The sequence below is a fragment of the Dermochelys coriacea genome, chromosome 2 (genome assembly GCF_009764565.3).
Source record: "Dermochelys coriacea isolate rDerCor1 chromosome 2, rDerCor1.pri.v4, whole genome shotgun sequence".
NCBI lineage: Eukaryota > Metazoa > Chordata > Testudines > Dermochelyidae > Dermochelys > Dermochelys coriacea.
Genome location: NC_050069.1, coordinates 160,537,767 through 160,551,733, shown reverse-complemented (window position 1 = coordinate 160,551,733; position 13,967 = coordinate 160,537,767). Strand labels below are relative to the sequence as shown.

Below are 13,967 nucleotides of genomic sequence, written 5' to 3'. Positions count from 1 at the left end.
CCTCCTTTTATAAGACAAGTTTTTCATTCCTCGGATCATCCTAGTAGCCCTTCTCTGTACCTGCTCCAGTTTCAATTCATCCTTCTTAAACATGGGAGACCAGAACTGCACACAGTATTCCAGGTGAGGTCTCACCAGTGCCTTGTATAAAGGTACTAAAACCTCCTTATACCTACTGGAAATACTTCTCCTGATGCATTGCTTCCCACAAGTCACAGTCAATCTGTGGAATTTGTTGCCAGGGGATGTTGTGAAGGCCAAAAGAATAGCTCGGTTCAAAAAAGAATTAGATAAGTTCATGAAGTTCAATGGCTATTAGCCAAGATATTCAGGGATTGCATGCTCTGGGTGTTCCTAAACCTCTGACTGCTAGAATCTGGGACTGAATGAAACTGGATGGATCATTCGATAAATGCCCTGTTCTGTTCATTCCTGTCAGAAGACAGAATTCTTGGCTAGCTGGACCATTAGTCTGATCTAGTATAACCATTCTTATATGAAAGTCTACTGTACTGTGCAACTGCATGATTGGAAAAAGAAATATGTTGAATGTTGAAACCAATCATATAACATAAAATTATCATGCTTAGTCCATTAATATAATGCTATTGTTAGAACAGAGTCACCTGATATGGTTTAACACTACCAGTGTCAGATCCTACATGCAAGAGAACACATGTAATCAAAACATTATGTTTAAATAATGAATTAATCATTCACTTGGGTTTCATGAAACAACTTTAGCTTCTATATAGTTTCAGTTAATACAAGCTTTTAAACAATTAGAATAATTGTAGGGTTAACAATGGAAATGTAAACATTTCCTATTGCACATTATTTCTAGAAAGTCTTTATGTGAATGAATAAAATCAAATTTGCCTCTAAATGCTTTCTTTAAGGACATTTTAGAATAACACCATTGTTAAAGTTTGAGGAGACTCATTAATATTTTAATTGCACAATTTTGATTATTTTTAAGTTGATCAAGTGTGAACCCAGCAGGCCTTTAAGGTAGAGTTTTTAGTTATTGGACACCTGTTTTTATTTTGGCATATAAGGACACTACCTACGAGTAATACCATTTTTTCTTATTGGTTAATTATTAAATTATTACATTTGGAATAAAACAAACATACAGTTTAGTATTGTTTCAGTGCTTCTGTTCTTTCAAAACAATGTACTGAATATTTCATAGAAAGAAAAAAATTAGATGTATGGTGAGAAAAATCAGATGTACGATCAAATATATTGCTGACAATTACGGTACATTTTAATTACACATAATTGAGTATAAAGCTCTACTGGCAAGGTTACTGGCAACAAAATCGAAGAATTTATGGGGATATTTTGGCACTATGGCTCAATATGGTATATTTATGGTCTGCCGAACCAGTACTCTGTAACAAGTATGTAATCTTAGCTATCTTTTCTTTTTGGTTGTATTTTAACTGGATTAGCCATAATATACTAAAGGCATACTTGGGTTTATGGCACCATTTTTATTTTCAAAATATGGTGAAATCTGCCACTCTTACTACAGCTATGGAACATCACCTGTAGGCAGTGGTGAGCTGGAGCCGGTTCGCTAGAACCGGTTGTTAAATTTAGAAGCCCTTTTAGAACCAGTTGTTCCAAGAGGGACAACCGGTTTTAAAAGGGCTTCTAAATTTAACCGGCCAAAAGTGGCGCCTTAGGTGCCGACTCCACGGGTGCTCCAGCCTTGGAGCACCCAAGGAGAAAATTTGGTGGGTGCAGAGCACCCACTGGCAGCTCCCCGCCCCAGCCCCAGCTCACCTCACCTCACCTCCGCCTCCTCCCCTGAACACGCCGCCCCGCTCTGCTTCTCTGCCCCCCACCCCAGGCTTCCCGCGAATCAGCTGTTCGCGCAGGAAGCCGGGGCAGCCTGAGAAGCAGGTGGCGGCTTTGGGCTCAGGCCCAGGGAGGCAGAGCGGAGGTGAGCTCGGGCGGGGAGGGAGCGAGGAGGGCTGCCCGCGCCGCAGCAGGAAACCTGGGGAGAGGGGGGGTGCACAGGGGAACCGCTCCCCAACCCAGCTCACCTCCACCACCCTCGGCCTGAGTGGGAAGCCATGGCCTGTTCCTCAGCCTTCCCTGGCTTCCCGCCGAACAGCTGATTCGCGGGAAGCCGGGGAGGGGGGAGGTGCGGAGAAGCAGAGTAGGGCGGCGCATTCAGGGGAGAAGGCGGAGTGGAGGTGAGGTGAGCTGGGGCCAGGCACTGGATGGGAAACTGCCGGTGGGTGCTCTGCACCCACCAATTTTCCCTGTGGGTGCTCCAGCCCCGGAGCACCCAGGGAGTCGGCGCCTAAGGCGCCACTTTTGATGTGATCAGTGGGGAAGCGACTGCTCCCCCGCCCCTAGGAGCCAGAGGGACCTGCCGGATACTTCCTGGGAGCTGCCCCAGGTAAGCACCGCTGGGTCTCCCCACCTCGCCCCCTGGCAGGTGCCTCTGGCTCTTAGGGTTGGGGTGGGCACCCACTACGGTGGCCCACGAGACCCTCCTGCCCGGTTCTGGGGGCAGTCAGGGGACGGGGAGGGGGGGGATGGGGCAGGAGTCCCAGGGGGTGGGGGTGGGCAACGACCTACACGTGGGGTGAGGAGGGAACCTGTTGTTAAGATTTTGTTGTTAAGATCACTGCATGTAGGGCTCTGTAGTGATCCTTTGACAAAATTCTGGAGACACTTGTAACAGGCATTTTGGTTTACTTGAGTAACAAATATAAAGCTACTTTGGTTTAAAGTTTACCTTTCTAAGTTCAGAAGAATAAATATTAGTACTTTTTCCAGTGGACAAGAATAGATAAGGCCTATTTTTTCCAAGTTATGAATTTTGAGTACTATATTATTTTAATTATTTGAGTGTATACTAACAAGAAAAAATGAGGTAAGCATGCTTGTGTTGGTTTATATGGACTCTTAACTTCACAGCATCTCCTTTTACTTGTCTACTTCACCCTGGCACGTAAGTATTTTAGGGTTAAGAGCCTAACTCCTACTAATAATCAAGTAATTATTATATGCATATATAATTACCCACACATCTTGCTAAAGTTTATTCAATTGTGACAAAAACATCAAAGTTGAAAAGACCTTTCCATTTATTATGCTTCTGTTACAAGATCAAATTTTAAGGTTTATATAACCCAGTGCAAAATCACTACACATTTGATAAAAGGAAGGCATTCATTCCCCAAAGGCCCATATTGGGCACTTAAAGAAAAAAAGAAAAAAAAAAGCCTTACTATACATGTGCAAAATTCAGCAAGACTGTGAAATAGAAGTAGACAAACTACTGGTCAATTTTCAAATTAAGATTTGCTCTTTTGATCTTAAAAAGTATACTAATTACAGAAATTATCAAATTGTCTTTTTAAACAGCTGTTTCAAGTTAATACTACAGCAGGTATCAGTGCCTTACATGTTCTCTGGGAATCCAAGTATTAATTGAAGAAATTCAAAATAAAAATCCAGTCTTTTCTCTAGATCTACCAGACCAAAAAGGAAAAGCTTTATATAGCAAAATATGATTACACATTTTTAACATTACATGTACATTAACGTATAAGGCAAAGTTGTACAGCACTGCTGGAAGATACTGGAGTTATGTACTGGAAGAAACTTATTGCATTTTGGGAAGTACATTATATGCTTGACACAATAAAGAGGAGCATGACTAGTGGCAGAAACACATTAACCTCCTGGAACACAAGTAGGCTAAAAAATAATAAAATATTTTAAGGAATCAGATGTATACCACAAGGGAGTCTCTCAGTCTTCTCATGCTGTTCTCTTATACTATTTTCTCCACTTCTTTTCTGGCTCCTGTCACAATATCAATTGACTGTAAGATTAACTGTAAGCAGCACTCCTGGAGGGCGGGGGTGGGGGAGGAGGCAGAGCTACTTCTGAAAGTGCTGATTGGGGACTAAAGACATAATAAAAGGAAACCTCCTGACAGTGAATCAGATGGGAGATGTGGCTCTTTTAGTGCTTTGAGCCTTCTGCTGTTGCCAAATTTCCAGTAATGCAGCAGCAACAATTTTTAACACTAAAAGTCCTGTATTATAAGGATAATAATAATAGATAATTTGCACATATATACCACTTTTTCATGCGTTTTTTGCAGAATGCTTTACAAAAGTAATAAGCACAAGCAACCCCATTTTATATATGGGGTAACCGAGGCACAGAGAGGTTAAATGACTTGCCACAGTCAAAGCAAAATAGTATCAGAATCTGGGCTAGAAACACTCTCTAGAATTCTAATCCATGCCTAATCCACCAGATAACAGTGGTTCAATATATGACAAGCACCAATTCAAGCTAAATCTTGAATAGCATATTTGAAAGAATATGAAAAACTACTCACCCTTCAACCGATACACATTAGCTAGGCTGCCATATAACCCCATTTGTTCTGAATAGCATGAAAGTCTTGACTAAAGAAAAGTACCAAAAAACTCTCTCCCTCCAACTACGACTAATGATGTAATCTCCAAGAAGGGACCAATCTGCACAAGAGAAGGGTGAGTGATCTAGAATGAACTACACCTGCTTTCAAACCATCTTCTGAAAAAAGTCTCTTGGATGTCTTTAAAGATGCAGCATATCCAGGTGTAGAAGTTTCTATAAAATAATCTGTTGTCAAATACAAATGATAGCTTTCATAAAACAAATTATAGTTCTAAAATGTATGTGTATATATGTGTATGTATGTGTGTATATATAAAGAGAAAATTTCTCTCTCTCTCTCTCTCTCTCTCTAAAGAGAAAATTAGAATTTTTTTCTTTTTTTTTAACCACACACACAAATAAACATCTGGCTTATATGTCCAATATAAATGTTAGACAACTTTCCTTATTTAGAACGAATCTTTAAATAACAGAATTATATACAATCCCATAGAACTTTGTTTTTAAAATTAACACACTATTCACAAATGCAGAATTATCTAGGACAATCAAAAAGTGTATTCAGAATAAATTAATGTCATACAATTGTGGTTATATTGTTCAGAAAGTCTAATTCTCCCCTTTGAAATGAAACTGAGACCATTGTACATTAGGGTGAGTTATTTAGCAATGCACAAATTCTCTCTCTTTACGTAGAAGTCTTCATGTGAACTTAATTGCATTTATACAAAGGAAAGAAATATGAAAGAGGCACCTTACACTATTGCATTCCACTGAATTAGAATAAGATTTCTATTGAATGGCAATGAAGTCAATGTTTTATCATCTGAACACTAGTAGCCTCTGTGTCCTTGCAAGTTTTACACCTCGAGTTAGCAGCAACATGTTTAATAGGTTCAGTAGTACATTTTTTCCAATACTGGATTGGGCCAGTTTGCATTTATAGTAAGCCAAAGCATTTAGCAGTTGGTGTGCAATATTAGTCCACTCCTGCATGTGAGAACTAATAAATACTCTGGGAAACAAAGATAAATGAGACTTAAACCTTTAGTTTAAATGTGTTCAGTCTATAAAGAGAAAAACCACAAGAAAACGCAGTGAAATTAAGCATAAACAGGAAGTACCATATTAGGGTGCAAAGGAGCAGAGTGGAAGAGGCTACAGGAAATAGGTAAACTATTGAAAGGTCAAGAAAACGGGAAATTCAAGCTGTGTAAGATCTCAATAAAACCTGCAAAGCAACATTAGTTTGCGTGTCAGGTATGCTATGTTTGATTTATTAAAAGTTTATTAGTATAACTGGCATATTTGCAATCTGGTTGATGGGAGTTAATTCTTTAATTGCTCTGGCTCTTAATGGGCATGTTTAAGGTTTAGCCCTTGGCATTCAATTTATGTAAAATGTTTGACAAAGCTCTATAAACCAAATAATATGACCAATTCTACTTTGTATATCAATATTCTGGTCCCAATTTTGCAAGGTGTTGAGCATTCTACTCCCATGGACTTCAACAGGAGATGAAGACACTCAATACCTCATTAACTGGGGCACTTTTTTATTAATACTGCTGGTTTTCCTTTTGTATTTTAGAATGGTAAACACCAGGGTAAAAGTAAATTCTAGAGGAAAACTTGTTTTTACAGCAGTAAAAGATGCAGGTTATGTACTAAAGTTTCCTTGATTATTTCTTTTCAGTATGTATATAATGCATATTATGCACAACTGCTCTCATATACATATATACATGTCTTCTATATACTGTACATGATTTAGTAATCCTCTACGGAAATTTAAAGTGCCACAGCTCAAATGTGCTCATCTGACTTCCCATGCGCTTTTGATGAATTCTCTAGTCACTTACAGAAATGAGACCCTTGCTTTATGACAACCAGTGTTTTTAGAAGATGAAATTAACGCTTTCACAGGTGTACTAACTGGAATCCAGTGGTCGAACTAATCCTTCTTTGTAAACACGAAGAATAGCTTCACACACGAACTTGTATTGACTCTGTATAATTAAAGAAAGAATGAGCAAAAATATTAATGGTCAGTCACATCAGTTATAAGTTATTGATTATAGTGTAGTAATGAATACTAACTAAACACTGTAAACTATCTTTAGCTTTACTGCCACCTGTGGCATTGAAACATGGGCAGGAGAAGAGGACAGATACAAAGACCGATAGAAAAAATAAAAAATATTACAGTCCTACTCAGTGGAGATATGTGCAGAATTTACATTCCCGTACATGCCAAATGTTGTAAGGTGCAAATTTTTACTTCAAATGCAAGCATGAGTCTCCTGGTAACTTTAATGGGTACAATGTACAAACATCCAAGAGGCAAGATTTAGCCAGAAGGAAAGTCTAAATTTATGCATCTGATTCCTTAGCGCACACACAGCTATTTAAATGGAAGCTAATTGGTTTGAGATACTTTCTTTCATATATTTTAGCTATGCTGTAATTTGTACTGATGTTAATTGATCATTTAAATGATAGCAATTTATCCATTCCTTTAATATACATTACTTGAGTCCTCAAAGCATGCAAACTACAATAAGGGAAATGCATTAAACAGTTTCTTAATTTAACAAATGGAAGGTGGCAAAGTACTTCATGTCTTTCATTTAAAATGCTTAAACAAATGGTTTTAGCTTCCAAACTATGTCAATTCTGCTGCACAAGTTGAAACTGATTTAGTTCAGTTTTGTACAGACAGGTTACAAACTTTTGAGAGAGAACTCTGAACTATGACAGCTACCCTCTTTTTACCTCATCACCCCCAACATTTTGGGCTCATTTATAATCCTATAGCACTTTGAAATGTTTTTATAATGAAGTACTTTACAAAACAGATTAGAGTCTTTTTCCTGTTAAAGAGCATCTAAGAAGTAGACCATTAAACAAATTTCTATTTTTTCCATAATTATCTTCTCTGTATCAGACATTCATTAAAAATATTTGAGTCCCTTTCTGAACTGGGAATGTCATGTCCTCTTGTTGACAAACTGGAGCCATATAAATTTCAAAACATACTTAACCTGAAGCAAATATTGATGGCTAATATAAAAGCCTGAGAATATGGGATCTCAATAAAAATTCAAGAGAGCTTTATAGTAGCACTAGAAAGTGAGACCAAGTTGCACACATTTTTGCTTTCTCAGAAGGGGCTTCAAGTATCCAAAACAAACTCTCCCCAGCAACTCAAGTGTGATATGCCTAGAGGATTTTAGGTCCCATAAGTGCGAGTATGTATTAACTCCTTCATTTTGAGCCACATCTTTTTTTAGCCCTCCGCCCTACATTCTCATGTTGATTGCAATGGGGTGTTTGGCAGTAGCTTATATTAATCCCTCCCTCCAAAAAACTTTAAGATTTAGCATTGCTCCTAGCCCCATCCAGCCTGAGGAGGAGTGAAGGTCCTGCAGTTGCATTTAAGCCTCAGTTTTCAATGTGTTATCACTGTTCATTACCTGATGAGTAACTTTTTTCCAGTGCTTTACAAAATTGGCTAAAATTTACAGGAACTCTTGGGGATGTACATTGGCATTTTCATGTCATCCTTCCTCCCCCAACTCTTTGTCAACTACTCCCACCTCAAATATCAATTTGCTCTTATGACTGTGATGTTTGTTGTTCTGTTTACATTGGTTAATTACTTTGACTTTTCCTTCATTGCGAGTCATTTGCATATTTCACTGCTGCCTGCACAAGTCAACTGTGATATTTAACTCCCTGCTTTATTACTTCTGTTAACTCCATTGTGTAAGCAACTTATTTAGAAATAAGATTGGAAGTTTTATCATTGATTCCTATGATGCAGACAGTGACTACTTGTTTTCCTTGCCATTTCTTGCGTTCTGATTACTCACTCAACTGTGTTCTCCTGCCCTCCAATGAAACACTCCCAAGATTAGCTTTTTTAAAAAATTGTGACTCTAGGCATAGCAGTCATTGTCAAACCTGATTGTAAGACTTTTTCATCTTCTTTAATGGATTGCTACCCCTTCTACGCTCATCACCAGGCAACCTCACGGGTTTAATAGGCTGAGTCAGCATAACAACTTTTTCTTCTTCAGGGGTCATATAGTAGAGGAGGACTAAAAGAAATCCACTGGCCTGCCACCCATTTAACAATTCCCTGTTATGAAGCAGCCTAACAATCCTCCTTGCTAAATCTCTCCCAAAAATCTTAAAGTAATCAATTAAATCATCTCAAGAAAGTTACTCATTTCTGAATATTTTCACCTATACCCTCCCTTTTTTTGTGACCAGTCTGCTGTAGCCAAACTGTAATTCTCTTTTGCCTCACCATCTACTTGAACATATCTGCTTTGAATACAGAGTGCTATACAAATTCAAAGTGCTTTGAAAATATTCTGATGTGGGGCTCTCTCAGGCTCTCCTCTTGAAGCTATTCCACTGTGGATACAGTTAAAAACGTCATTGGAGCAGGGAGACTGGATCTTGAGTCTCCCAAACTCCAAGGTGAGTACTCTAACCGCCAGACCGCAGAGTCATTCTCATGCTTGTTCTCTCTCTCAGCCCAATGACTTTTTAACTTATCACAGTAGAACAGCTTCAACTAGAGAGGTTGAAGAAGACACAATAAAATATCCCAAAGCCCAACGGTTAGGGTATTACCTGGGAAGTGGCAGATACCACTTCAAATCCCTTGTCTCCCTCAGGTAGAGGGGGACTTGAACCAGGGTCTCCCACATCCTGAGTACTTTAGCCACTGGGCTAAAAGTTACAACAGAGATCCTCCTCCTCCTCCCAACTGTTGCCTTTGTGTGAGATTGCCTATGGGTGCCCGATTCAGCAGGCAACCTCTAAGTACGCTTACTAGGTTGGGCCCTGCAGGTGAGTTAGGTGGAAGAACTCCTATCTTCCCCAGATTTGTGCTGTGGCTTTGGTGTCTGGATGTACTGCAGTGTGCATGCGCAGAGGCAGGGACATATGGACTTAAGGAACTTTTACTGAAAAAAATGAGGCTCCAGCAATTTTAGGCACATATAGGGTTTAGCAGCAACTGAGTGGGGGTTTTGTGAGCCCCAATGGGGTCTGATTCTGGGATCCAGGCACCTAAAGTGGCAGTTACACACCTAGCTCCTTTACATATCTAGCCCCAAATTTCTTGCATTGGGGCTAGACCTCAGAGGACTCCAGGCTGAAGACACAATTTGGGAAACCTGATTTACTGACTTGAAATGTTTTGGGCATGTCCTTCCTACCTCAAGAAAGGACAAATAAAACTTATTTAATCCTAAGGAGAGAGAAAGCACTTGTGACTTTTTTTTTTTTTTTTTTTAAAACAGGTACTTAAAATTAACACACACAACAATTTTGGCTTTTCATCTCTTTGTGCTTTAGTTCCTGATCTGTCAAATTGGATTAATATCAGCACCTAATCTGACAAAGGTGTTGTGAAAATAAATACATTAATGTTTCTGAAACACTTAGATGAGCGCCACAAAATGGCACACAAGGAATTAATAATTTTGTATTCAGAGCAGCGGTTGGGTGGTGTGCCATTAGTAAAGCTTGGGGCCACACACAGAATGAGAAGGATAAAAATAAGGGTTCAGTTCATGAGGCAGATGTCCCATGGAAAAAAATAGTATATAATCATGTAATTAAAGACTATCATAATGAATATGCCCAAAGGAGTAGAATTAAGGTTGCAAAGGCAAACTTAATCCTGGCATTTCCTAATTTTTGAGGGCTCAGTTTTGCAATCTTAACATTCTTTTAACACAGTTTTTTGGATCCAATAGAATAATTACTCTGGTGAATCACAAAGCCTGCTCTTAAGATCATTAACTCATTACTAAATAGAGTTTACACCTCTTCATCAGTTAGCTTCCTCTTTCCTTTGCTTGAATGAGAACTGTGAGGCATTTTCTGTGTCATTCCTTCTGAAGTTCCAAGAGATATAAAGTGCCAAATTCAACTGTCATGTTTGTGGGTTTAAATCCCTGTACTCCACTTTAGTTCAAAACACTTACTGCTTTGTAAACAAGCACATTGTTCTAATTCCTCCTGACATCCAGATCTTGTCACTACTCCCTTGTTCAAGAAAGTGGGACCTATGCTCCTCCATTCCTAATATTTTCAATGGCAACATATTCATTTCTAAAGACCGCTCAAAACTGCTTCTTGGTTTTCAAAAGTCTCTGCTGCTTACTCTTTCCCCTCTCCCCCAACCTAGGCCTCCTTCTGATTCCTGCCCTTGACTCTTCAAAATTGGAATGGTGGTGAGGTTTTTTTTTTTAAACCTGTGCTGTTCCATCTGAATTTTCCCTCAGGCTATGTCTACACTACAGGTTACGATGGCATAACTTATGTCGCTCAGGGGTATGAATAAACAACCCTGAGTGACATAAGTTACACTGGTGTAAGTGCCAGTGTGGACAATGCTATGTCGGTCGGAGAACTTCTCCCACTGACATAGCTACTGCCTCTTGTGGAAGTGGTTTTATTATGCTGATGGGAGAGCTCTCTCCTGTCAGCGTAGAGTGTCTTCACCTGATGCGCTGCAGACACTCCCCCATCACTTTTCTTTTTAAACCACACCTGAAAAAATCTTCCTTTTCTTTTTAGTTTATGAAAGACTCTCTGTAATGTTCTCTGTTAAGGATGAAATTTAGAAACTAAATTATATTTTAAATGTTTGCATATAATATCTTGTATAAGAGATGTATACAAATCTGACTCAAAGTTCATTCTAGTTTACTACTTGCTAGTTACGAAAATAGATGCGTCTTTAAAGGGCAAGATAGAAAGTAAGTTTAAACATTTACAAATAATTGAAGTATACAACTCACAAGCAGGGCTGTCCTTTCTGAAAAGGTTAATTTATGTTTTCAGCTAATGCAATATAAAAATAATTGAAAATCATGCAAACAACTAAATCAACTTTATGTGAAGAACGCATGTTTCTCTATGTTAATAATGAAACAAAGAGTATGCAAAATGCATAAGGGATTCCCTCTCCTTAACTTACTGATGTTTGCACCATCATAGCTCGCTGGTCTCGCATTTTTCGTACAATATCCAGTGGATAAACCGGTTGGTTTCTTTCAATTAAGCACATGGCTGTTTCCATAGTGACCAATACACCTGTGCGGCCTATTCCAGCACTACAAAATGTAACAGAACACCCCCCACCCCATAAAATTAATAGGCTTTTGCCATGCACTGAATACATATCACAGACTAACATTAAAACACTCTACATACCTTTAGGAATAAAAGCAACACAGTTTAAAAGTAAGAATAGAACACAATGTATATTTTTAGGACAACATAAGCAACATTTTCTTTATACAACTGCAAGAGAACAACATTTTAACATAAATAAAAAAATTCTAGAAAATATAAAACCATAAGTTTAAGTAAATGACTTTAAAATTGTTATGATTTTAAAAAATGATACATTGTTTTTTAGATTTTATTTAAAATCAACCTTAAGACTGAAAAGTGAAAAGAAGAACTGATGGATTGTTTTTTAGGGGTACACAAAAAAGGATTTTGAGGTTAAATTCATTATACAACTATTAAAAAGTAGGGCTGTAAAGCAATTACAAATTAATTGTGAATAATCTCATTGTTAATAATGGTATAACATTTATTTAAATATTTTTGGATGTTTTCTACATTTTCAAATATATTGATTTCAATTACAACACAGACTACAAAGTGTACAGTGTTCATCTTATATTTATTTTTGATTACAAATATTTGCACTATAAAAACAAAAGAAATAGCATTTTTCAATTCACCCAATAGAAGTACCATATCATGAAAGTCGAATGTACAAATGCAGAATTATGTACAAAAATAACTGCATTCAAAAATAAAACAATGTAAAACTTTGGAACCTACAAGCCTACTTAGTCCTACTTCTTGTTCAGCCAATTGCTCAGACAAACAAGTTTGTTTACATTTGCAGGACATAATGTTGCCGGCTTGTTTACAATGTCACCTGAAAATGAGAATAGGCGTTTGCATGGCACTGTTGTAGTCCATGTCACAATATTTATGTGCCAGATGCGCTAAATATTCACATGTCCCTTCATGCTTCAACCACCATTGCAGAGAACACGCACCCATGCTGATGACGGGTTCTGCTTGATAACGATTCAAAGCACTGCGGACCGACGCATGTTCATATTCATCATCATGAGTCAGATGCCACAAACAGAAGGTTGTTTTTCTTTTTTGGTGGTTCTGTAGTTTCTGAATCAGAGTGTTGCTCTTTTAAGACTTCTGAAAGCATGCTCCACACCTTGTCCCTCTCAGATTTTGGAAGGCACTTCAGATTTTTAAACCTTGGGTCGAGTGCTGTAGCTATCTTTAGAAGTCTCACATTGGTACCTTTTTTGCGTTTTGTTAAATCTGCAGTGAAAGTGTTCTTAAAACGAACAACATGTACTGAGTCATCATCTGAGATGGCTATAACATGAAATATATGGCAGAATGCAGGTAAAACATAGCGGGAGACATACAATTCTCCTACCCCAAGGAGTTCAGTCACAAGTTTAATTAACACGTTTTTTTTCCGAGTATCATCTGGATGGAAGCATGTCCTCTGGAATGGTGGCTGAAGCATGAAGGGGCATACAAATGGTTAGCATACCTGGCATGTAAATACCTTGCAATGCTAGCTACAAAAGTGACATGCAAACGCCTGTTCTCACTTTCAGGTGACATTTTAAATAAAAGTGGGCAGCATTATCTCCCATAAATGTAAACTAACTTGCTTGTCTTAGTGATTGGCTGAATAAGAAGTAGGTCTCAGTGGATTTGTAGGCTCTAAAGTTTTAAATTGTTTTGTTTTTGAGTACAGTTATGTAACAAAAAAAATCTACATTTGTAATTTACACTTTCTTGATAAAGAGATTGCACTACGGTATTTGTATGAGGTGAACTGAAAACTACTATTTCTTTTGTTTATAATTTTTACAGAGCAAATATCTGTAATAGAAAATACTAATAAAAAGTGAGCACTGTACACTTTGTATTCTGTGATGTAATTAAAATCAATACATTTGAAAATTTAGAAAAACATCCAAAATATTTAATACATTTCAATTGGTATTCTATTGTTTAACAGTGCAATCAAAACTGCGATTAATGGCGATTAACTCAAAAAACTAATCACGTGAGTTAACTGCAATTAATCGACAGCTCTATTAAGAAGTATTAAGTTGCTTATTACATTAAACAACAGTTATTGGTGTCAGATGGTCATATAATTGAGCAATTTAACCAAAAAGTTTAATCATGAAGGAGACAATGGAATAGTAAAGAAACCCAACCCCTTAGTTACAATACCGTAACTTTTGTCTCCATTGGATGAGTGTTCATTGACTAATAGGCTTATAGCCTTATAATTTCACCTTTATTTCAAGGAATTTCCTACCCTGCAGGGTGCATACTATTGAATAATGTATAAAATGATACTTCATTTCTACAGGACAGACGGAATACTAAATCTCTAGAATTCCATCCAATGTAACAGAACTTTTATT

At 37.8% G+C, this 13,967-nt stretch overlaps 1 protein-coding gene across 5 annotated transcripts in view; it reads right to left on the bottom strand.

Annotated features, from left to right (window-relative positions):
• Positions 1-3,800: 3,800 nt before the first annotated feature.
• PTPN3 (protein tyrosine phosphatase non-receptor type 3) overlaps positions 3,801-13,967 on the bottom strand; it is a 273,767-nt gene continuing 263,600 nt past the window's right edge. For all 5 annotated transcript variants that reach the window (XM_038392799.2, XM_038392796.2, XM_038392797.2 and 2 more), the window contains 2 exons: positions 11,438-11,573; positions 3,801-6,437 (listed from right to left, as the gene is read on the bottom strand). In XM_038392799.2, coding sequence (XP_038248727.1) covers positions 6,360-6,437; positions 11,438-11,573 — 214 coding nt within the window. In that variant the 3' untranslated portion in view covers positions 3,801-6,359. The remainder of the gene's footprint in view (positions 6,438-11,437; positions 11,574-13,967) is intronic.